We start from the raw sequence: 25145 nt of genomic DNA on the forward strand, positions 1-25145 counted from the left end.
CCTTGGGGTGTCTTCTTTCCAAAATGGGGTCACATGTGGGGTACTTATACTGCCCTGGCATTTTAGGGGCCCTACAGCGTCAGAAGAAGTCTGGAATATAAATGTCTAAAAAAATTTACGCATTTGGATTCCGTGAGGGGTATGGTGAGTTCATGTGAGATTTTATTTTTTGACACAAGTTAGTGGAATATGAGACTTTGTAAGAAAAAACAAAAACAAACAAAAAATTTCCGCTAACTTGTGCCCAAAAAAATGTCTACATGGAGCCTTACAGGGGGTGATCAATGACAGGGGGGTGATCAGGGAATCTATATGGGGTGATCACCCCCCTGTCATTGATCACCCCCCTGTAAGGCTCCATTCAGACATCCGTATGATTTTTTACGGATCCACGGATACATGGATCGGATGCGCAAAACACATGCGGACGTCTGAATGGAGCCTTACAGGGGGGTGATCAATGACAGAGGGGTGATCACCCATATAGACTCCCTGATCACCTTCGTCATTGATCACCCCCCTGTAAGGCTCCATTCAGACGTCCGTATGATTTTTTACGGATCCACGGATACATGGATCGGATCTGCAAAACACATGCGGACGTCTGAATGGAGCCTTACAGGGGGGTGATCAATGACAGAGGGATGATCACCCATATAGACTCCCTGATCACCTTCGTCATTGATCACCCCCCTGTAAGGCTCCATTCAGACGTCCGTGTGATTTTTTACGGATCCACGGATACATGGATCGGATCCGCAAAACACATGCGGACGTCTGAATGGAGCCTTACAGGGGGGTGATCAATGACAGAGGGGTGATCACCCATATAGACTCCCTGATCACCTTCGTCATTGATCACCCCCCTGTAAGGCTCCATTCAGACGTCCGTATGATTTTTTACGGATCCACGGATCGGATCCGCAAAACACATGCGGACGTCTGAATGGAGCCTTACAGGGGGGTGATCAATGACAGGGGGTGATCAGGGAGTGTATATGGGGTGATCACCCCCCTGTCACTGATCACCCCCCTGTAAGGCTCCATTCAGACGTCCGTATGTGTTTTGCGGATCCGATTCATGTATCCGTGGATCCGTAAAAATCATACGGACGTCTGAATGGAGCCTTACAGGGGGGTGATCAATGACAGGGGGGTGATCAATGACAGTGGGTGATCAGGAAGTCTATATGGGTGATCACCCCTCTGTCATTGATCACCCCCCTGTAAGGCTCCATTCAGACGTCCGTATGTGTTTTGCGGATCCGATCCATGTATCCGTGGATCCGTAAAAATCATACGGACGTCTGAATGGAGCCTTACAGGGGGGTGATCAATGACGGAGGTGATCAGGGAGTCTATATGGGTGATCACTCCTCTGTAATTGATCACCCCCCTGTAAGGCTCCATTCAGACGTCCGCATGTGTTTTGCGGATCCGATCCATGTATCAGTGGATCCGTAAAAATCATACGGACGTCTGAATGGAGCCTTACAGGGGGGTGATCAATGACAGGGAAGTGATCAGGAAGTCTATATGCGTGATCACCCCCCTGTAAGGCTCCATTCAGACGTCCGTATGCGTTTTGCGGATCCGATCCATGTATCCGTGGATCCGTAAAAATCATACGGACCTCTGAATGGAGCCTTACAGGGGGGTGATCAATGACAGGGGGGTGATCAATGACAGGGGGGGTGATCAGGGAGTCTATATGGGCTGATCAGTGGTTTATAAAGGGTTAATAAGTGACAGGGGGGGTGTAGTGTAGTGGTGTTTGGTGCTACTTTAGTGAGCTGCCTGAGTCCTCTGGTGGTCGATCCTAACAAAAGGGACCACCAGAGGACCAGGTAGCAGGTATATTAGACGCTGTTATCAAAACAGCGTCTAATATGCCTGTTAGGGGTTAAAAAAATCACATCTCCAGCCTGCCAGCGAGCGATCGCCGCTGGCAGGCTGGAGATCCACTCGCTTACCTCCCGTTCCTGTGAACGCGCGCGTCTGCGTGCGCGCGTTCACAGGAAATCTCGGCTCACGCGAGATGACGCCTATTGGCGTTAGCGTAGCCTGGGAGAGCCGCCGCGATGACGCCTTTCGGCGTTAGCGTAGCGCTAAGTGGTTAAAAAGAAGGAACCCACCGGTGAGCTCAGCAAAACAACTGTGGTGGATGACCGAAGAATTCTTTCCCTGGTGAAGAAAACACCCTTCACAACAGTTGGCCAGATCAAGAACACTCTCCAGGAGGTAGGTGTATGTGTGTCAAAGTCAACAATCAAGAGAAGACTTCACCAGAGTGAATACAGAGGGTTCACCACAAGATGTAAACCATTGGTGAGCCTCAAAAACAGGAAAGCCAGATTAGAGTTTGCCAAACGACATCTAAAAAAGCCTTCACAGTTCTGGAACAACATCCTATGGACAGATGAGACCAAGATCAACTTGTACCAGAGTGATGGGAAGAGAAGAGTATGGAGAAGGAAAGGAACTGCTCATGACTCTAAGCATACCACCTCATCAGTGAAGCATGGTGGTGGTAGTGTCATAGCGAGGGCATGTATGGCTACTAATGGAACTGGTTCTCTTGTATTTATATGAAGTGTTTCGGGCAATATTATCTGCTCATATTCAGCCAAATGTTTCAGAACTCATTGGACGGCACTTCACAGTGCAGATGGACAATGACCCAAAGCATACTGTAAAAGCAACCAAAGAGTTTTTTAAGGGAAATAAGTGGAATGTTATGCAATGGCCAAGTCAATCACCTGACCTGAATCTGATTGAGCATGCATTTCACTTGCTGAAGACAAAACTGAAGGGAAAATGCCCCAAGAACAAGCAGGAACTGAAGACAGTTGCAGTAGAGGCCTGGCAGAGCATCACCAGGGATGAAACCCAGTGTCTGGTGATGTCTATGCGTTCCAGACTTCAGGCTGTAATCGACTGCAAAGGATTTTCAACCAAGTATTAAAAAGTGAAAGTTTGATTTATTATTCTGTCCCATTACTTTTGGTCCCTTAACAAGTGGGATGCACATATGCAAACTGTTGTAATTCCTACACCATTCACCTGATTTGGATGTAAATATCCTCAAATTAAAGCTGACGTATCTGCAGTTAAAGCACATCTTGTTCGTTTCATTTCAAATCCATTGTGGTGGTGTATAGAGCCAAACATTTTAGAATTGTGTCGATGTCCCAATATTTATGGACCTGACTGTATATGCCTTACCCAATTCTCTTATAGCCAAAGAAGAAAAACTGCAAGAATGGGGTAATGGTACTGTGTATATGCATGCATGCTATTTTTATATGCATCATTGTGGCAAGAGTGCATCAAGGACAACTTTCATTAAAGCAGGAGGAGATGCAGTGTCCTGAAACACACTGCTTAATACTGTGATCGTGGTTTATGTAAATTGTTCTTGTGAATGAGTTCCTATAAAGTTGCATGGGGAGGTTCTAACAAGCCTCTCAGGGATGACTCCGCCCTGCACACAGTACAGAGAAGAAGTAGAAGAAGGTCAGTGTGTGTGATGTCTGACCTCAGCAGCCATTTTGGAGAGTTATTCAAACTCCATAGTTAGTTCCATGAACCAGCCCATAAATGGGAAGGATTGCAGAGGAACCAGGCAACTCAGAGAGGGAGTGAGAATATTGGCAAAGGAAGGTAACTCATTTATCAGGCTCTAGTCTCCTTTGCATTACGTGGAGAGATTCTAATCTACAAGCTGCCCACCATAACCAAGGGCAGAAAGGCCATCTGTCAGAATATAGTATTCCTAGAGAGGATACAGAAGTATATGATTATACAGTACCGCAGAGATAGTACATCCCTCCAGCCTGGAGAAATAAGGGAGAAAGATTGATTGTCATAGAAAACTGTTCCTTATGCAACTTCTGGGAACTAATCTGAATCACTGTAAAAGCTGCCTTGCTGTAAATGACTTTTGCATACATTGATGACCATTGGATCAGCTTCAGTAAAGTTCTAGGAGTTTGTAAGAAACTTGGTCTCCTTATTCTACATCATCTCCTAATTGCACCTAATGGTGCTGGTGTCACGAACAACAACACAGGGGCCCAGCCACAAAAGCACCTTAAACACATATACCATCAAGGGCACCTCCACTTCCATCTGGCTGGTGTTCCCTGCAATAGAGAGTGCCCCAGAGGATTTAGTGCTGTCTTCGTCATCACTGGACGCCGGCTCAGGGAGGCTTTGGTAATCGTGAGTGCAAACTACTACTACCCCCATTGGCCCACTGTCATCTCACGTGTTTCTCCTGTGGTCCCGTCTGCTGCACACTCGCAATGGGCTGACATTTCCTGTTTTCTGCAGCTCCCATGTCAGTTTTAGGATACAATGGAAAACTCTATGTTGATTTGCTGCAGAATTTTCCGCAAAATCAACAGCGACATCCACAATGCAGATTTTAAGCTAATTTGCAACAAATTTCATTCTTTGTATTACAAGGGGCGGAATCCACAGTAAAAATTGTGAACGTAAATTGACGTGCTTTGATTTTGTTTCTGCATCATGTGGATGAGATTTGTTCAAATCTAAGAAATCTGAAGACAATTGCTGGACGGTTAAGGCTACTTTAACACTAGCGTTTTTTTCGGATCCATCATGGATCTGCAAAAACGCTTCCGTTACAACAATACAACTGCATGCATCTGTCATGAACGGATGCGGTTGTATTATGTCTTCTATAGCCATGACGGATCCGTCTTAAACACCATTGAAATTCAATGGGGAAGGATCAGTTTTCTATTGTGCCAGGTTGTGTCAGAGAAAACGGATCCGTCCCCATTGACTTACATTGTGTGCCAGGATGGATCTGTTTGCCTCCGCTTTGTCAGGCGGACGGCAAAATGCTGCAGGCAGAGTTTTGGTGTCCGCCTCCAGAGCGGAATGGTGACTGAACGGAGGCAAACTGATGCATTCTGAGCGGATCCTTTTCCATTAAGAATGCATTAGGGCAAAACTGATCCGTTTTGGACCGCTTGTGAGAGACCTGAGCGGATCTCAGAAACAGAAAGCCAAAACGCTAGTGTGAAAGTAGCCTAAGACTCCTTGCAGGCTGGTTTTAAAGGATGGCAAACTGGCTATCTGCATTATGAGTTTTTTCTTAACCACCTCTCAGTATTGGGCAATACTTGTCTGGTCTGCTACCGTGTTCTTGTGGTAAAACTCATAGGGTTGAATTGTGTCAACTCTTTTATTGTGTATCCCAAGCAATAACTTGTGCTGTGTCGGTAACTCCATGTAACACTCACATGTAGATGGACATAGTCCATATAACTCGTCCTTGCCATAATCTGAAGTTGTGGAGCACCAGGCTGATCCATCGCTTTTTCCGGCAGTTGTACAGTCTACATAAATTTTGCTGCGATACTTGAAGGGGAACTTGCAGGGTTGACCGTTACTATTTCCCGATAGCGTGTATATTTCTGTGGAAAAGCAGATTACATCATTGTTTTCACATTGGAACCAATGTCAAATGTGCTCAGAAAAGGATGGCCATAGGCATTTTAGAACATACAATAACACTGTTCACTACCAAGCACCTAGGCCTGTAATGGCTAACCTCCGGCACTCCAGCTGTGGTAAAACTACAACTCCCAAGATGCACACTTGCTTGGCTGTAGATTATGACGACTTGGAGCGTGCGGATATCGCTGTTAAAAAAAAGTCTATTTAAAATAGGATCAGTTTTGACAGATAAATCTCTGCACTACACGGGTGATACTCAGTCTCCCCTCCTGATAAGCCGGTCTGTAGTACTGGCCAAATTCCACTTGTCACTTCAGAGGTCCAGTGGTCTTCATAGCTTATTCCCTCCGGGCATTTGGTATGGTAATCCACCCTCGTCGGGAAAGGAAACTTTAAGACGACGTCACTTGTAGCTATTTTGCGGACCCTTATGCAAAAGTGGCAGCTCAGGAGATGGAAAACACCTTGTGCAGGACGTAACAGTAACAGAGTTTGTTTTATTTAGTTATACTCACAAAAGTGAATCTTTTAAAAAGCAATCTCATGATAAAAACGCAGATCCCTCTGCCCGAACGGTTTCGCCAGTAGCGGCTTTCTCAAGGGCTATTTGCCAATGAAGAAATAAAGGCAAACAGCCCTTGAGAAAGCCGCTGCTGGCAAAACCTTTCTGGCAGAGGGATCTGCATATTTATCATGATATGCTTTTTAAAGGGTTTCTGTCACCAGAATGAAGGTACCCCAGACATTATGGAGGGGTACACATGGCAATACTTGCATTGCCTGTCTATGGGCTCTGGTCACTGGGAGGTCAGTTCTCTGCCCAGTGATTAGAGGCTATTTTTAGTCAAGAGGTTTTGTAGGGAAATTTTCCCGCTCTCCGCTGAGGATCTCTGGGCAGAATTTTAATTCTTAATGACCTATGATGTCGCTGGGATCGGGCAAAGTTTGCCCGAGCCCTGGTGACAGTGGATCATTGGTGGAGTAGTGAGGTTGGGGGGCTATAAGTGTCAGGGCTCCGTGGGCTGGTTTGCCTGTTTGCCTCATCTGCCCTGCGATCCTGCAACGCCCCCCCCCCCCTCTCCTAGAGGCTAATTTGCATATCATCAACGTTAAAATTGTGCAGTAAGAGGCGCATCCATAAGCATGAGATTAGGAGAGTTAGGGTCTGCTGACATTAGCACATCGCTAATGTCAGCCAGTTTAATAGGGTTAATTCTGGTGACAGAAACCCTTTAAAAGATTCACTTTTATGAGTGTAACTAAATAAAACAAACTCTGTTACTTTTACGTCCTGCACAAGGTGTTTTCCCTCTCTATTTTATCTCCTGAGCTGCCACTTTTGCACAAGGGTCCGCAAAATAGCTACAAGTGACGTTGTCTTAAAGTTTCCTTTCCCGACGAGGGTGGATTACCATACCGAATGCCCGGAGGGAATAAGCTATGAAGATCCGACTTGGAGCGTGCGGATATCGCTGGTAAAATAAAGTCTATTTAAAATAGGAACAGTTTTGACAGATAAATCTCACCACTACACGGGTGATACTCAGTCTCCCCTCCTGATAAGCCGGTCCAAACCGGCTTATCAGGAGGGGAGACGGAGTATCACCCGTGTAGTGGTGAGATTTATCTGTCAAAACTGATCCTATTTTAAATAGACTTTATTTTACCAGCGATATCCGCACGCTCCAAGTCGTCGTACTCTATTGCTTTTCTATGTTTTGTGACTTGCTCTGAGCTGTATGTGATCTGTGTATTTCTTTTGATTTTGCACTTGCTTAGTTGTTCTCAGAACTCCACAGAAATGAATGGAGCATGCTGGGAGTCGTAGTTTCACCACAGCTGGAGTGCCGGAGGTTAGCCATCACTGACTTTGCTTTTGGCTTAAGTGTAGACAGGAATCTTCGTTTTCAAAAAAGTTTTACATCTTGGTTCTGAGTCTGTGTAGGGGAAGGTTGAGCTGCATGTATGAGCAAGAAGCAATAATGCCGCCTCTCACGCCGATATCTTCCCATGCACAGACTTTGTTTGACCCCAGATTGCTCTCTTACTGTCTTACTGTATAGAATATGCACTTCTGCAGGCACCTTTTTAATAACCTGTCTAACAAACTGTTAAACAGCATGAACATTTTTCTCAATGAACATTGAGATCAATGGTGATTACTCCACACTGTGGGAACGTCTCATTGCATCACAGATTCAACAGTGTCGGCTTTCCCCTTTTACATCACTCTAGCTGCTTATTTAAAGGGGTTGTCCGCCTTTTTGTTACTGATAATCTATCCTTTGGATAGGTCATCAGCATCTGATCGCTGTAGGTCCGACAACCTGGATCCTGACAATCAGCTGTTTGAGAAGGCAGTGCCGCACACCCTTCTCACAGCTTTCTGTAGGCCAGTGACGTCACGACTATAGGTCACGTGGCCTGGGCACAGCTCGGCCTCATTGACCCACATTGATCTTAAGAATTGGGACCTGCATCTAAGGCTACTTTCACACTAGCAGCAGGACGGATCCGACAGGCTGTTCACCCTGTCGGATCCATCCTGCCTCTATTTCGCTGTGCCGCCGGACTGCCACTCCGTTCCCATAGACTATAATGGGGACGGGGGCGGAGCTCCGGCGCAGCACGGCGAGAGGCCGCCGGACTAAAAAGTCGGACATGCAGTACTTTTAGTCCGGCGGCCTCTCGCCATGCACTGCTGTGCCGGAGCTCCGCCCCCGTCCCCATTATAGTCAATGGGGATGGAGTGGCAGTCCGGCGGCACGGCAAAAGTCGGATCTGTCCTGCCGTTTGTGTGAAAGCACCCTCATCTCAAGAGCTGCGCTTGTTCTATGACCATTGTGGGAGCAGTTGCTTGGCTATAAAAGTGAACGGAGAGAGACGTGCATGCATGGCCACCTCTCCGTTCACTTCAGCTAAGCAAACCTGCCCCGTTTTCCAGATAGGGAATCCACATGTATCAGACTTTTAGTTTGAGATGGGAATACCCCTTTACATGTGAAAAAACGGCAGGGAAAAACATAAATTAACTAGAAAAGCTACAATTTACGGGGAAATTGTGTGAAGTGTTCTTGCCTCCACCAGTAGTCTACAACTGGGTAGAGTGGCTTGAGTAACTGTTGTGTGGTTGGAGAGGCTGGAGTAACTGTGGAAAGGCTGGACTGGGCAGAGGTACGCTCAGCTATTTTCGTATGCATGTACGGCCACCTCTCCATTCACCGTTATGGGACTGCCAGTAATTGCCCAGCCAGCATTTGGTTATTTTCATCATTTCCATAGTGGTGAACAGGAGAAGCTTCCTCAGACAGGCTGTGTGGGCGGAGCAGCTGTAAAGTGAAAGTAAATATCCCAGCATGCAGTGCAGCAAGCATCTTCAGAGGAGTAGTCACATGACATCCCCGCCCACCTCTGTTCCTATCGAGACAAGAGCCCCTCAGACTTCTGTGCAGACACAGCAATAGAGAGCACACCCCAGTCCCAGCAGTAAAGAGAGTGGCGGTTGCCATCTTCAAATGGTTGTAGTTTAAAAATTATAAATTCTACAGCGAATAGCTTTATATTGTGAGAATCACAAGACCCAGACCTACATTTCGAGGCTTAGTCGGTCTCTGAAATATTACAAATGAAGGCACAGTCGCAGTTTAGAAATTGCCCTTCAAATTTGAGGTGGCTAGAGTGGAGTTTCAATGAATGTCGATGGGCGGCGTGCAAACAAATGGTCATATTGTGAAAACTTTCAGGACTATGGCTTAGCCGTGGACATTTTTAGTGGCAGCAGGGATAGCTGAACGTTTTGATATAAGATTTGTGTAGGAGGTGGGCTTGAAAATGAGGGAGTGGTGGCCGTTTAGAAATCATGTCCTGATTTTTCAGCTCCCACTCTAGTTTTGAACATTCCCCCATACATTCCTATGGGACCAATTTCACCAAAAAAATGCCGATATTTCGTGAACCATTCGGCGAAACTTTCCACAAAGTAATAGCACAGCGATCTGGAACAATCCGCACGTTTCGGTATATTACTGTCTATGTGGTGTAAAAACTGTGGGAAGAGTTAGGGTGGCAAATTTGGCTATAATAATAAGAATATATACAGTGGGATGCGAAAGTTTGGGCAACCTTGTTAATCGTCATGATTTTCCTGTATAAATCGTTGGTTGTTACGATAAAAATGTCAGTTAAATATATCATATAGGAGACGCACACAGTGATATTTGAGAAGTGAAATGAAGTTTATTGGATTTACAGAAAGTGTGCTATAATTGTTTGAACAAAATTAGGCAGGTGCATAAATTTGGGCACCACAAAAAAGAAATGAAATCAGTATTTAGTAGATCCTCCTTTTGCAGAAATCACAGCCTCTAAACGCTTCCTGTAGGTTCCAATGAGAGTCCGGATTCTGGTTGAAGGTATTTTGGACCATTCCTCTTTACAAAACATCTTTAGTTCATTCAGGTTTGATGGCTTCCGAGCATGGACAGCTCTCTTTAAATCACACCACAGATTTTCCATTATATTCAGGTCTGGGGGCCGAGATGGCCATTCCAGAACGTTGTACTTGTTCCTCTGCATAAATGCCTTAGTGGATTTTGAGCAGTGTTTAGGGTCGTCGTCTTGTTGAAAGATCCAGCCCCGGCGCAGCTTCAGCTTTGTCACTGATTCCTGGCCATTGGTCTCCAGATTCTGCTGATACTGAGTGGAATCCATGCGTCCCTCAACTTTGACAAGATTCCCAGTCCCTGCACTGGCCACACAGCCCCACAGCATGATGGAACCACCACCATATTTTACTGTAGGTAGCAGGTGTTTTTCTTGGAATGCTGTGTTCTTTTTCCTCCATGCATAACGCCCCTTGTTATGGCCAAATAACTAAATTTTAGTTTCATCAGTCCACAGCACCTTATTCCAAAATGAAGCTGGCTTGTCCAAATGTGCTTTAGCACACCTCAAGCGGCACTTTTTGTGCTGTGGGCGGAGAAAAGGCTTCCTCTGCATCACTCTCGCATACAGCATCTCCTTGAGTAAAGTGCGCCGAATGGTTGTACGATGCACAGTGACTCCATCTGCAGCAAGATGATGTTGTAGGTCTTTGGTGCTGGTCTGTGGGTTGACTCTGACTGTTCTCACCATTCATCGCTTCTGTCTACCCGAGATTTTTTTCGGTCTGCCACTTCGAGCCTTAACTTGAACTGAGCCTGTGGTCTTCCATTTCCTCAATATGTTCCTAACTGTGGAAACAGACAGCTTTCTGTATCCTTCCCCTAAACTATGATGGTGAACAATCTGTGTCTTCAGGTCATTTGAGAGTTGTACTGAGACCCCCATGTTGCTACTCTTCAGAGAAAATTAAAAGAGGAGGGAAACTTACAATTGACCCCCTTAAATACTCTTTCTCATAATTGGATTCACCTGTGTATGTAGGTCAGGGGTCACTGAGCTTACCAAGCCAATTTGAGTTCCAATAATTAGTTCTAAAGGTTTTGGAATCAATAAAATGACAACGGTGCCCAAATTTATGCACCTGCCTAATTTTGTTTAACCCCTTAAGGACGCAGGGCGTATCGGTAAGCCCTATTTCCCGAGTCCTTAAGGACTCAGGGCGTACCGGTACGTCCTAACTTTAAATCGGGATTCCGGCGCCGCGGGGGTTAATCGCAACGGGATGCTGGCTGAAATCATTCAGCCGGCATCCCGTAACAACGCAGGGGGGAGGGGGGGGGGTCATTTGATGGTGTCCTTCAGTGGACTTTGAGCCTGAGATTCCGGATTTTGCTGGCAATCCTGGAATCCAGATTCCCACAGTGGGGTTTACTGAAATTGACTATTTTAGTTTTTTTTTTCAGTAACCCACTGGTGAATCTGATGGTGGAGCAGACGAATCTGTACGCCCAACAGTTCGTCGCTCAAAACCCAGGCTCATTTTTGGCTAGACCCGGTGGCTGGACGCCGGTCAGTGCAGCCAAGATGAGGACATGTTGGGGCCTCGTGCTGCATATGGGTCTAGTCCAAAAACCCAGTGTCAGGCAATACTGGAGTGGGGACGTCCTATACCAGACCCCACTGTAGAGTATGGTCATGACACGTCCCCGGTTTGAGGCCATCCGGAAATGTCTGCATTATTCCGATAATGCAGCATGTTCACCCCGAGGTGATCCTGCCTATGACCGGCTGTATAAGATACGGCCGGTCATCGATCACTTTGGGGCCAAATTTCAGCAGGCCTACGTACCTGGAAGGGAAGTCGCGGTTGATGATTCTCTCGTTGCTTTCAAGGGGAGACTCAGTTTCCGCCAATATATTCCCACAAAGCGGGAGAGGTATGGCGTGAAGCTATACAAAATTTGTGAGTACCTCAGGGTACACTTACAAATTTAATGTGTACGAGGGGGCGAGATTCCTGCATTCAACCCCCAGAATGTCCCCCCACTCTGGGTGTTAGCGGGAAACTCGTGTGGGACCTTATGTACCCACTGCTGGATAACGGTTACCACTTGTACGTGGATAACTTTTATACCAGCATTCCCTTGTTCAGGTCCCTTGCCGCCAGATCCACGTTCGCTTGTGGGACCGTGCGTAAAAATCAACGCGGCCTCCCTGCCTACCCCCTCTAGGTACCTATCCCCAGGGGTGAGACCCGTGCACTTACCAGTGGAAACCTGTTGCTGGTCAGGTAGGGATGTCCTTATGCTGTCCACAATCCACTGTAACAGCACCACCCCAGTCTCTGTGCGAGGTACCACGGCAACGGTCCTTAAGCCCGATTGTATCGTCGACTACAATCGGTATATGGGAGGATTTGATCTCTCTGATCAAGTCCTCAAGCCATATAACGCCATGCGCAAAACCCGGGCATGGTACAAAAAAGTTGCGGTCTACTTGGTACAGATTGCCATGTACAACTCTTTTGTACTATCCCGAAGCGCTGGCAGCACAGGGACATTCCTCCAGTTCTATGAGGCAGTCCTCAAGGCCCTGATCTTTTCGGACCGGGAAAGAGCAGGCCGGAGTACCTCGGGAATTGGAGGCGCCCGGATCGTCCCTGGCCAACACTTTCCAGGTGTGGTCCCCCATACTGGAAAGAAGGGACGAACCCCAGAAAAGTGCAGAGTGTGTCGCAGGAGGGGGATACGGAAGGACACCACCACTCAGTGCGACACGTGCCCCGATCATCCGGGCCTCAGCGTTATCGATTGCTTCAGGGAGTATCACACTTCCATGGAGTACTACATTTTTATAATCCCCAACAGTCCACTAGAGAACATAAAAAACTATGGCTCTCAGCCTTTGGAGACACGAAAACAAATTTTTTTCCCCAAAAAATATTAGTTTTAGTGCAGGCATCCTCAAACTGCGGCCCTCCAGATGTTGTAAAACTATAACTCCCAGCATGCCCAGACAACCATCAGCAGGGCATGATGGGAATTGTAGTTTTACATCTGGTGGGCCGCAGTTTTGGGATGCCTGCTTAGTGTCTCCAAAGTCTGAGAGCCATATATATTGGGCATCGTCGCATGCGTAAAAGTCGTCATTATAAAAATAACTTTTGACCAAACGCCTCGGATGAACGGTGTTAAAAATAAAATAAAAAACTGTGCCAAAACAACAATTTTTAGGCAAAATTTCCATTTGAATCCTTTTTGCCGGTAATAAAGCAAGGGTTAACAGCCAAACAAAACTCAATATTTATTGCCCCGATTCTGTAGTTTGCAGAAACACCCCATATGTGGTCGGAAATGGCTATATAGCCGTATGGCAGGGCATAGAACGAAGGGAACTCCATACGGTTTCTGGAAGGCAGATTTTGATGGACAGTTTTTTTTTTGACACCATGTCCCATTAGAAGCCCCCCTTGATGTAGCCTAGACTAGAAACTCCCAAAAAGTGACCCCATCTAAGAAACTACACCCCTCAAGGTATTCAAAAGTTACTTTACAAACTATGTTAACCCTTTAGGTGTTCCACAAAACTAAATAGCGAATGTAGAAACAATTTTAGAATTAAATATTTTTGTTACATTGCCTCAAAAAAGAGTAATATAGAGCAACCAAAAATCATATTTACCCCTAAAATAGTCCCAAAACAACAACCCCCTTATCCCGTAGTTTCCTAGATGGGGTCACTTTTATGGAGTTTCTACTCTAGGGGTGCATCAGGGGGCTTGAAAGGGTACATGGTGTAAATAAACCAGTCCAGCAAAATCTGCCTTCCAAAAACCATATGACGTTACTTTTCTTCTATGTCCTGCCGTTTAGCCAAATAGTAGTTTACGACCACATATGGGGTGTTCTGCAAACTACAGAATCAGGGCAACCCATTTTGAGTTTTGTTTGGCTGTTAACCCATTTTTTCCAGTAATAAAGTAAGGGTTAAATTGGAAAATTTTCAAAAAAATAGAAATTTCAAAATTGTTTCTCAATCTGCCATTAACTCTTGTGGAAGACCTAAAGGGTTAATAAAGTTTGAAAAAAACAGTTTTGAATACCTTGAGGGGGTGTAGTTTCTAGAATGGGGTCATTTTTGGGAGGTTTCTATTATCTAAGCCTCACAATATGACTTCAAACCTGAACTGGTCCATAAAAAGTGGGATTTTGAAGATTTCTGAAAAATTTCAAAATTTGCTTCTAAACTTCTAAGCCTTGTAACATCCCCAAAAAATAAAATATCATTCCCAAAATGCTACAAACATGAAGTAGTCATATGGGGAATGTAAAATCATCACAATTTTTGGGGGTATGACTATGTATTACAGAAGTATAGAAACTGAAACTTTGAAATTTGCTAATTTTTCAAACTTTTTGGTAAAAATTTTATTTTTTCATGCAGAAAAATTAACTTTTTTGACCCAATTTTAGCAGTGTCATGAAGTACAATATGTGACGAAAAAAACTATCTCAGAACGGCCTGGGTAAGTCAAAGCGTTTTAAAGTTATGAGCACTTAAAGGGACACTGGTCAGATTTGCAAAAAATGGCCAAGTCCTTAAGGTGAAATAGGGCTGAGTCCTTAAGGGGTTAAACAATTATAGCACACTTTCTGTAAATCCAATAAACTTAATTTCACTTCTCAAATATCACTGTGTGTGTCTCCTATATGATATATTTAACTGACATTTTTTATCATAACAACCAACGATTTATACAGGAAAATCATGACGATTAACAAGGTTGCCCAAACTTTCGCATCCCACTGTATGTGAGATAACAGTAAGTGGTCTTGCCATGCAAGAACACTTAATAAGCGATCGCTGGGGCCATCAGGGCACACCCCGGTATTGGGGCTTCTGCCTAGTGGTAGCTGGGGTGCTCTTAATAGTGAATAGTTGGCAGGATGGCAGGTGTACGAGCTTGTAGTGTATGGTGGAGTCAATCACCAGGCCTGTAGCTTACAATTAATAAAGTCTCTCTTTATTGAATTGATGATGAGAGTAGTAGTACATATGGCAGCAATAGGCACAGTTCCAAAGTATATTACAGTGTGGGCTTTTCCAAATAGCTGTGTATAGGTATTAACAATGATGGTAGTATTCCTCCCTAAGTGTCACTCTAAGGGCCCTTGCACACGACCCTATGCCCTCCAAGACATACGGTCTATGAGAGGGACATATGTCCCAGAGCGGCATTGATTGGGCATACGGGAGCACACAGCATCATAGATTACAATGATGCTGTGCACGTCAGGCCGCCCACTGGGCTATTGTCCCGCATTCATAAGATTATATGAGTGGGGGACAATAGCCCCGCGGGTGGCCCGAAGTGCACAGCATCATTGTAATCTATGATGCTGTGTGCTCCCGTATTCCCAATCAATGCCGCTCTGGGACATATGTCCCTCTCATAGACCGTATGTCTCGAAGGGCATATGGTCATGTGCAAGGGCCCTAAGTTTGCTATTCAGTCTCTCCAAGACTAACACTTTCTGCAATGCAGAGGCTGTAAAGTCCTATTACCATAAACATGCTGTACCTTACTGTATTTGTCCTGCACGGCCTTTGAAGTGTTTCTAAGCCTTTTATAGATGTCTGTTGTCTTTCTCTCAGTGCTGTTGATTCCCAGCAACTTTCAATCTCAGAAATAATGTTTACCTGGACAAGGCTTCTCTTAAAGGCGTTGTCTCATCACAGACAATGGGGGCATATCACTAGGATATGCCCCCATTGTCTTATAGGTGTGGGTCCAACCCCTGGGACCAGCACGTATATCGAGAACGGATCCCTGAAAGTAGTGGAGGGTGCACTGCGCATGCGCAGCTGCCCTCCGTTAATTTTCTATGGGGCCGCCAAAAATAGCCAAGCGCTGGGTCGGCTATTTCCGTTGAGCCCATAGAAGTGAATGGGAGGGGTAGCCAGCCATGCACGGTGCGCTCCCATTCACTTCTAAAGGGACCATACTTGGTGGTGGCCGGACCGGAGTCCTCCAGCCACAACTTTGCAGGGTTCCATCCTCGATATAGGTGCTGGTCCCAACGGTGGGACCCACACCTATAAGTCAGAATGAGTGTCATATTTATGCAGAATCTATTCCATTTTACTGACATAGAAGCTGGATAAAGTGAGGCCAAGAGCAGCTTTTTCACAAAATAAAACCTGTAAATTCATCAGAAATCTGGCGTGTTGCACGCCTAGGAGTGATTGACACACGTGTGCTGGTATATTGGGTGGGGCAGGGGGGCCATGCCATAGGGCCAGATAAGATATATACTGTATACACACCCTGGCTTCTTACCTTCATAAGGGTTAGCACACAAGTTATCCTTTGTCAAATGGATTTGCCATTGGCTCCAGGCTCCTTTTGGTGAGTAGAGAGCAATTTTGTTATCTGTGTAGGTCATGTAAAGATGACCTTTGTGGATACCAAACAAAGTCTCATTTTTGCATTTCCATTTTTGGAGGTCACTGTCGAGGTCACATGTATGTAGCACCACCGCTGACATTTGGGCCATAGAAGATACAGACAAGCATTGTGATGTCCCTACATTGATAAGCTGCTCTGTAGAAATCCACCGAAATTTTTGCATAATGGATTTGTCATCACATTCGGCCACGACGAGCGCAGAATCCTCTGCTTGAAGACATTGCTTGCTTGAGGCATTGTAGATTAAGAATGTTTTGGCACCTGAAAAACAAGATAATCTTCAGTAATACTTTTCACTACAAAATTTGGCTAAAGTTGGATTAGCTGCTGCAGGTTATAATAATATTTTTGTGTATGTTAACAGGGGTCCCAATGCACAACCCAAAAAAATAGGTCTTCATTGGGTTAGACAAAGGTCTTTGGAGGCCTCCAGACTTATTGTGTGAGGTAAGTCAACCAGGATTCTGCCAGAGCTGGCAACTGCCACTAGGATGAGCTAGTTGCATCTGTATTTTTACTGCTTCTATTGACTTTATTAGCCCCTCTAGAGGAAGCTGGAGGCAGCCAAAATGTGTAGAATGCTATGGCTCCATGAAGCGGGGTACTTTGCTGGCAGTGATTTATTTATTTTTATTGAAGGTCTGTTCATTATGGGCACTCTACAGGCGATGTTGCTAACTGTGGACACTCTACTGTAAGCGTTGTGTGTAGAGGGCTGTCTGACTCAGGGCTGACTACTGTTTTTTTTTCTTAATAATTTAATCTTTTATGTAGAAAGGAAGTTTATACTGTATAGAAAACAAATAGTAAGAAGCTCATGCCTTTTCCCTTGAAGTCTACCAGCCTTCAGAGGAGCAAGCCGTGGCATACATTAAATAGAGACCAGCCACACAACTACTATGGGGCCTGTGGTAAGAGGGGCCCCTGCCCCAAAATGCTTCTGCTGCTTCCTGACCTGCAGTCATAGCATTTGCTATTTGACCAGCCCATAACTTTTAGCCAAATCACTGGCATTGTTCCCGCTATGCTTTAGTAGCTAGTGAGCAGTTAGGGACCTGGGCACTGTTTGCTTTAAACCAGGTAATATAGAACCACCCCAAATAAATATTAGTACACTGCGGGAGCAGGGCCTCGTGTGACTGGGGCCGGAGCTCCAGCTCAATTACAAGCTGCAGCTTCACAGGTGATGGGGGCCTCCATGAAGATGCGAGTGGTGCTGGGGCGTGACCTGACTGCTGCCTGGCTCCTTCAATTATCAAGCCTCATTGCTATGCGTTCCCTGTTTGTCCACAACTGTATCTGCATTTTCAGGACACGTTGTGGTGCTATCTGATACACCCGCCAGGCGGGGGCCCCATGCCATTGCATGGTTTGTATGGTGATACAAAACCCTGTGTGTGGACAGGGTTTTGAAAGCCCATATACATGTCGATATAACCACTGTTAGATTAATGGCAGACAAAGGTCAGTCAAACCCAACAATTTGGGGTGTTTTGGATGTCTGGCCGACGTTCAACCTATGTAGGAAAAAAAACTGCGCATATTAGACTTCAACATGCCTGATGCTTTGTTCTCAAAGTATTATGACCCAGAGTGCCATTACCACTACTGCACCCTGCTACTATCTCCTATGGTTAACCTAATGTCATCCTGTGTATTTATTGCAGGATCGTCACACTGTGCATATCTATTTCTTGAAACTGTTTATGTTATCATGTAATGTACCTGGTTCACCAGTAGGTGGCAGCAAATACGTCAGAGCTATCTTAGATAGAGTGGAACCTTCCATTCCATTCTATCCCACCGCTGTGAAGGAGTGGATGAGTCCTACTTCCTGCAGGAAGGGTGGGGACCAGTGACAGTTAGTTTAGCTTACCCTCAGCTAGGGGAAAGTCTACCTTACCCCCTGCTAGGGGAAGAAAGCAGGCGCTTGTCCCTGCTGGACGTGTCTTGCATAGGCCAGCTAGAGCACCTTCAGCTCAGCTGGACATGGAGGGAGAAGCCTAAAGCTTTAGGAGTCAGGAAGAAAGTTTTCCCTGGACAAACCTAGGGTCAGACTACAAGAGAGAAGTTGCAGCGTCATGCAGAAGCAAAGATTCTCTTTAAGCTTGTTAGTACAGCAGAGCCAGAGAGCTCTAGATGTAGCAGAGACAAGTTTGCCTGCCAGAGTTTACATGCTACCGTCTGCTGGGAACCAAGACAAAGCCTAAGTCCGTTTGGAGAAACGTTTATGCAAAATAAAGCTTTATCAACTTCATCACAAGGTCTGGATTCAATTTATTTATCCATCCCCTTCATCAACAACCCCCTTTTCATTGCTTCGGAGCCAACGCCTGGGGTCCAGTGTATCCAGGTAGGAGCACCGTGACACGTGCACCAACATTAAGGGACATTATAGGGTGCCCTACACCACTCTGGCATTTCTACACCTGGGTACCAGCACCATTTCTTAAAGGGGCCCTGTGCCCTTGTTGCTTCATTGCAATTGGCGTCACCAAACAAGTATTTTTATTCCTCTTAAAGGGCCCGGGGGGCACCCATTGCAATTTTGGTGTCACAAACAGGATAAGAACAGGATCCAAACGGGATAAATATGTGTGCCCTTGGATTATACTGCCTATAGGATTTACAAAAAAATAAAATTTAAAAATGACTTTATTGAATTTGCTGCGGAGCGGCAGGCGCAAAACTGTGCGTGCCGGCACCCAAAGGGTTAATTCTGCATTTTTTTTATCAGCGATGGCACATCATCTTGTACAGTCATAGTGGGAAAGTAAAGGAACGCCCCAATCTAGAGCGCGAAAATCCAGCCCTGCCCACAGGGAACAGCATTGCAGTACAGAAAGAAGAAGTAGAGACTCCACTCCTAAAGCCCCTCCTCTTTCACCAGTTGCTATTGCTCATCGAGGGAGCAAGATGGCGCGTTCTTTGAATCCAGACTGGAACAATATGTGCTACGGCAATGAACTGCTATAGTCGCGCGGTACTGAGCCTGAGGTAAGAGTGTCACAAATAGGCAGGAGACCCAAGTCGGGGCCGGAGCTTTCCTCGTGCCGGCTGGGGCGGTGGAGGCAGCTGGAGTTACCACTCCGCCTAGGAAGAGAGGCACCTTTTGAAGGCCTCAACCCAATTGTGCCTAAGGAGCCGCCAATATGTGGGAGTATAAGCAAGCCATCGAGGATTGGGCCATCCGCGCATGGGACCGACAGCAGCCTCGAGCCTGGAGCGGAGTCAGGAGTCGAGAACTGGGTCACTGGTCTGGTTCTCAGTCCAGCGAGGCAGTGGTTTCCTCCTGGATGAGAAAACTGGATGGGAGCTCTTTGTGGGACGGCACTCAGTAAAACGCCATTACCTGCCGCAAGCAAGGCATAGCCTCTACAAAGGGGACATTGTGGAGTACACCCCATGGAGTCCTTCAAGGGGCCCTTTGCCGTAGCGGTGATCCTCATGGAGAATCCTCTGGTACCCCTGACGGCATCGGAGACATGGCAGGAGGACCCAACTGCTGTCGGGAGGGTGCGCCGTCTGCTGGAGTCGGCAGATGGTGTGCTGCGCTTCCGCTAAAAGCCTCAGCCAGAGCTGGAGCTGCTCATTCCCGGATTACCTCCACCGCCCACCTACCAATTGGGATGCGTGTCCAGAACCACTGTCACGTATAGCCCAAAGACAGTCTACCAGCTACCATAGGAGATGGCGTCGGTGAGAGAGCGACATCCAGCGTCCGCCCCCACGGGAGGAGGATTGTCTTCCAGCGCCCTTACAGCCGGAGGTCCTGGATCCCTTCCCCATGGTAGGAGCGTCCGGACCTATCAAACAAAAAGTCACAGCGGCGAAGAGAAGCACAACCACACGGACACTACCAAGATCCGACGTTAGGTGTTGCCAGAGCACCACCGTAGCTGCACATATGGATTTAAAAAGGCAGGACCATCCATTAACCCCTTCATGCCCGATGACGTACATGTACATCATAGGGCGTGTGTTTAAAGATGGCACCCACTCCTGCCTGCTGCGGGCACCATAGCCGTGGGTGGCCAGCTGCTTCTTTTAGCAGACACCCGCAGCTCATGTTTGCAACTCGCAGTCATGCTGATCGCGGACATTTAACCCTTCAGATTCCGCTGTCAATCCTGACTACGGCATCTGAGCGTGCTGAAAACCGAAAGCCTTTCGTTGTAGGTTGTGCTCTGGCTCCCCTGTGGAGGAGCTGGAGCATGTGTGCAGCAGCCCCATGTCTTTGTAAAGACAGGAGGCTGCTGCACAGAATTTCCTATGGAGCCCTTGCCTGTAATAGGGCTCCATAGGAAAGTACTAAAATCATCATAGATTCCATTGGAGTCTATGATAATAGCAAATCAGATGATTGATTGTTATAGTTCCCTATGGGAACTATAAAAAAAAGTGTAAAAAAGAAATAAAATAAACAAAAAAAAAATTCTAATCACCCCCTTTTCCCCAAAAAATAAAATAAATAAATACACATCATGGGTGGGTGTCGCGATGTGCGAAAATGCCCATAGTATAAAAATCTAAAACTATATTCCCCATATAGCAAACAGCAAAACGGAAAAAAGCATCTAAATGGCCCATTTGCCGTTTTTGGTCTATTCATTTTCTACAAAAATTTAAATAAAAAGTGATCAAAAAGTCATACACACCCCAGAATGGTATCAATGAAAAGTTCAGATCGCCCCGCAAAATATTTGCCCCCATACAGCTTTTTACACATAATTACAAAAAAGTTATATGGGTCAAAATATGGCGACAAAAAAAAATAAAACAGATTTTTTTTCCCATGTTTTAATTTTTTTATCACTTTCAAAACTCAAGATAAATTATACATATAAGGTATCGCCAGATTCATACTGACTTGTAGAATAAAAGTAACTAGAGATGGCCTTGCGGTTCGGCCGGCGGTCGTTTCGCGTCGAAATTTGCGTGTTTGCGATTCGCCGAACATATGGAGAAATTCGCGCCCGCCATATCCTTTTACATTGTGAAGAACTTTGACCCATTACACATCCATCAGGTGGTACAGGACAGCCAATTGAGACATTTCAGCACATGGACATACCCCCTACCTTATAAATAAACCTGATCTGGCCGCCATTTTACATTCAGTGTTTTGCCAGTGTAGGGAGAGGTTGCTGTGTGGAGCAGGGACAGGCTGTTAGGGACACCAATAGCTAGCTAATAGGGCCACAAAAGTCATTTTAAGGACTAGTATAGGTGTGCTATCTATATGTGTGATACACAGAGGGGTGCGATATACTTATACTTTTATAATGAGTCAAAAACACATAGATCTATATAGTGATCACCTGGAAGTCAAGGGGCTAGGGGCTTACTAGGACCATTTTTATATAGGGTAAGGTTCTGGACGGGGTCGCTCTTATCAGGGCAGGTGGTCTGTGGTTAGGCTATCAGGGCCAGAATAGCACCCCCCTGTAGGGCAATATTAGGGACAGTTCTTTGCCCACCCAGTCCTTCAATACCACATCATCATCTAGCCCAGGGATATATGTTTTTTGTTTTCCCTCCGGGATTCATAGATGCGCACTGGAACCCCCCGGATTGCGGTAGGACATATGGTTTCTGATTTGGTGCCGCCGAGCACTTGTTATTGCCTACTGAAGGGATATATGTCACTCCATTTTGTCTGTTTTAACAATGTGTATTGTGATAGTATCTTTTTCATGCACTGTTTCAAGTCCCCCCACTGGGACTTAGCAATTTTTCTCTTTCCTTTGACCATTTCCTGAAATTCCTAAGTTCCTAATGAAAACCATCACGCCTTATAAGGTCATTCCAGTTTAATGCATACTAGCCTATATGTGTTCACACATGATTGGTTAATGATGTTACTATGTAAATTATACACTCTGCCCTTTTAAAAGGCTGAACTGAAGGGCAATAAAATTAGAGTGAATTTGTACAGACCCGTGTTTTGTTGTATCTGATAAGTTCATTCTCCTGGCGCCAGAAAAGACTTAATCCAAGCTGACCACCGAAAGTCTGGTATCAGGGATACCATAAGCAAAGGGTCCAAATTTCCTTACAGCTTTGGGGCTCATGTCCGGGATCGAGAGGGTCATCCTCGGGTCCGGTGAGAAAGACATCAATTTTGTCCTCCGTCTGATCCGAGGGAACTGGCCACGTCTCGACCCAAGTAAGTTGAATCATCTACTTAAGACTTCGGTAGGTCGCTGTGTCAGGGACACAGACAAGGCTCAGGGAGCCTAAGGTGATTATAAGGGACTCCGGAAGTCCACATCACTGCAGATAGACAAAGTGCACCTAAAAGATATACTGTTCAGGGAATAGAAGGTTACAAGCTTGGATTAAGTCTATTTATATATATATATATATATATATATATATATATATATAAAATAATATAGTATAAGTATCATAGAAGTGATAAGATAATCTGTTTGTGTGAGATACTGACCGGGTGGTAAGTGTACGGTCACATCCCACTGTTATTGTCACATTGATGTATTTTTGGGTTAACCACTGTTAATGTGTAAAATTGTATTGTGCTGTGGAGGATTGTTATATGCCCCACTTCTTCGGCTAGGATTAATCCGTTGACCCGGAGAACGTGAACGCAAGTGGCGGTCCAAAACAGTAATAGTCAATAGGGGTCTGGAGAGTATAGAGAGACATTAAGATACAAATCCGCTGATCAGTTGAAAGGATTTTGTCGGAACCTTCACGGTTCAGTACAGCCAGTCCTGACAGTGATTGTCTCGCTTATTCTTTGAACCAAGAATATCAACATGGGAGGACAAGGGTCAAAAACAGATTACCCCAAACCTGAGACGGCAGAAACATGTAAAGTTTATGTTGCACGGTGTAGTCCCACAAATTACTTCCTAGTTAACCCATGGGTAGACAATTTGTCAGGATGTGATATTAATGGAGAATTGAAGTTAAAATGTGAAAAAGAATGTTACAGAGAAAGTGTGGCCCCGGACAGCAGGTAGTCTGGCTGGCAACAGGGATGAAAATCTGTAAGAATCTGTGAAGTTATAGCTTACAGACTGTGGACATCAGAACTCCTGTGATGTTGAGGGGGGGGTTCTAATGAGTGAGAAAACAGAGCAGTGTCAGGAAGTTAATTGATGGCACTAGCAAGAAAGAAAGTGCCCCACTGTCTGCAATCAGAAAAGCGCTTGTGTTAAATGTTCAGAAATTGACTGGTTAAGTTTTGTTACCTTAATGATATGTGTATGTTTAAATAGGGAAATAGGGAAGACCCATAGCCTGGTCAGTTAATGGATAAGTATTGTACCTAGTGTGAGAAAACACAGCATTGTCTGGTGCAGTATCTGTAAAAGTTTGAGGAATATTTAAGACGGTTGAACGTCCTGTGATGGACTGATTCACTTCTCCTGCCTTAACAGTGAAACATTCCTAAGATAAGAGAAGAGCAGGCAAAGGAAAAGGGGGGAGGGAATCATGCAGAGTAAGTGATGTTAATGATCCAGCTTTTAACAAAAATTATTACAAACCGGATTCCAAAAAAGTTGGGACACTAAACAAATTGTGAATAAAAACTGAATGCAATAATGTGGAGATGGCAAATGTCAATTTTTTATTTGTAATATAACGTAGATGACAGATCAAACGTTTAATCCGAGTAAATGTATCATTTTAAAGGAAAAATATGTTGATTCAAATTTTCACGGTGTCAACAAATCCCCAAAAAGTTGGGACAAGTAGCAATAAGAGGCTGGAAAAAGTAAATTTGAGCATAACGAAGAGCTGGAAGACCAATTAACACTAATTAGGTCAATTGGCAACATGATTGGGTATAAAAAGAGCTTCTCAGAGTGGCAGTGTCTGTCAGAAGCCAAGATGGGTAGAGGATCACCAATTCTCACAATGTTGCGCAGAAAGATAGTGGAGCAATATCAGAAAGGTGTTACCCAGCGAAAAATTGCAAATACATTGCATCTATCATCATCAACTGTGCATAACATCATCAGAAGATTCAGAGAATCTGGAACAATCTCTGTGAGTAAGGGTCAAGGCCGTAAAACCATACTGGATGCCCGTGATCTCCGGGCCCTTAAACGACACTGCACCACAAACAGGAATGCTACTGTAAAGGAAATCACAGAATGGGCTGGTATGGGGTTGCATGAGTGCGTGTGGCATGGGCAGCTTCCATGTCTGGAAAGGCACCATCAATGCAGAAAAATATATTCAGGTTCTAGAACAACATATGCTCCCATTCAGACGTCATCTCTTTCAGGGAAGACCCTGCATTTTTCAACAAGATAATGCCAGACCACATTCTGCATCAATCACAACATCATGGCTGCGTAGGAGAAGGATCCGGGTACTGAAATGGCCAGTCTGCAGTCCAGATCTTTCACCTATAGAGAACATTTGGCGCATCATAAAGAGGGAGGTGCAACAAAGAAGGCCCAAGACGATTGAACAGTTAGAGGCCTGTATTAGACAAGAATGGGAGAGCATTCCTATTTCTAAACTTGAGAAACTGGTCTCCTCGGTCCCCAGACGTCTGTTGAGTCTTGTAAGAAGAAGGGGAGATGCCACACAGTGGTGAAAATGGCCTTGTCCCAACTTTTTGGGGATTTGTTGACACCATGAAATTCTGATTCAACATATTTTTCCCTTAAAATGGTACATTTTCTAAGTTTAAACTTTTGTTCCGTGATTTATGTTCTATTCTGAATAAAATATTAGAAGTTGGCACCTCCACATCATTGCATTCAGTTTTTATTCACGATTTGTATAGTGTCCCAACTTTTTGGGAATCCGGTTT

The 25145-nt window shown here is 45.2% G+C and overlaps 1 protein-coding gene across 3 annotated transcripts in view; it reads right to left on the reverse strand.

Annotated features, from left to right (window-relative positions):
• LOC122938531 (macrophage mannose receptor 1-like) overlaps positions 1 to 25145 on the reverse strand; it is a 335729-nt gene that overhangs the window by 290770 nt on the left and 19814 nt on the right. For all 3 annotated transcript variants that reach the window (XM_044294084.1, XM_044294083.1, XM_044294085.1), the window contains exons 2-3: positions 16217 to 16606; positions 5277 to 5450 (exon numbers count right to left, since the gene is read on the reverse strand). In XM_044294084.1, the coding sequence (XP_044150019.1) occupies positions 5277 to 5450; positions 16217 to 16606 (564 nt within the window). The remainder of the gene's footprint in view (positions 1 to 5276; positions 5451 to 16216; positions 16607 to 25145) is intronic.

The sequence above is a fragment of the Bufo gargarizans genome, chromosome 5 (genome assembly GCF_014858855.1).
Source record: "Bufo gargarizans isolate SCDJY-AF-19 chromosome 5, ASM1485885v1, whole genome shotgun sequence".
Taxonomy (NCBI): domain Eukaryota; kingdom Metazoa; phylum Chordata; class Amphibia; order Anura; family Bufonidae; genus Bufo; species Bufo gargarizans.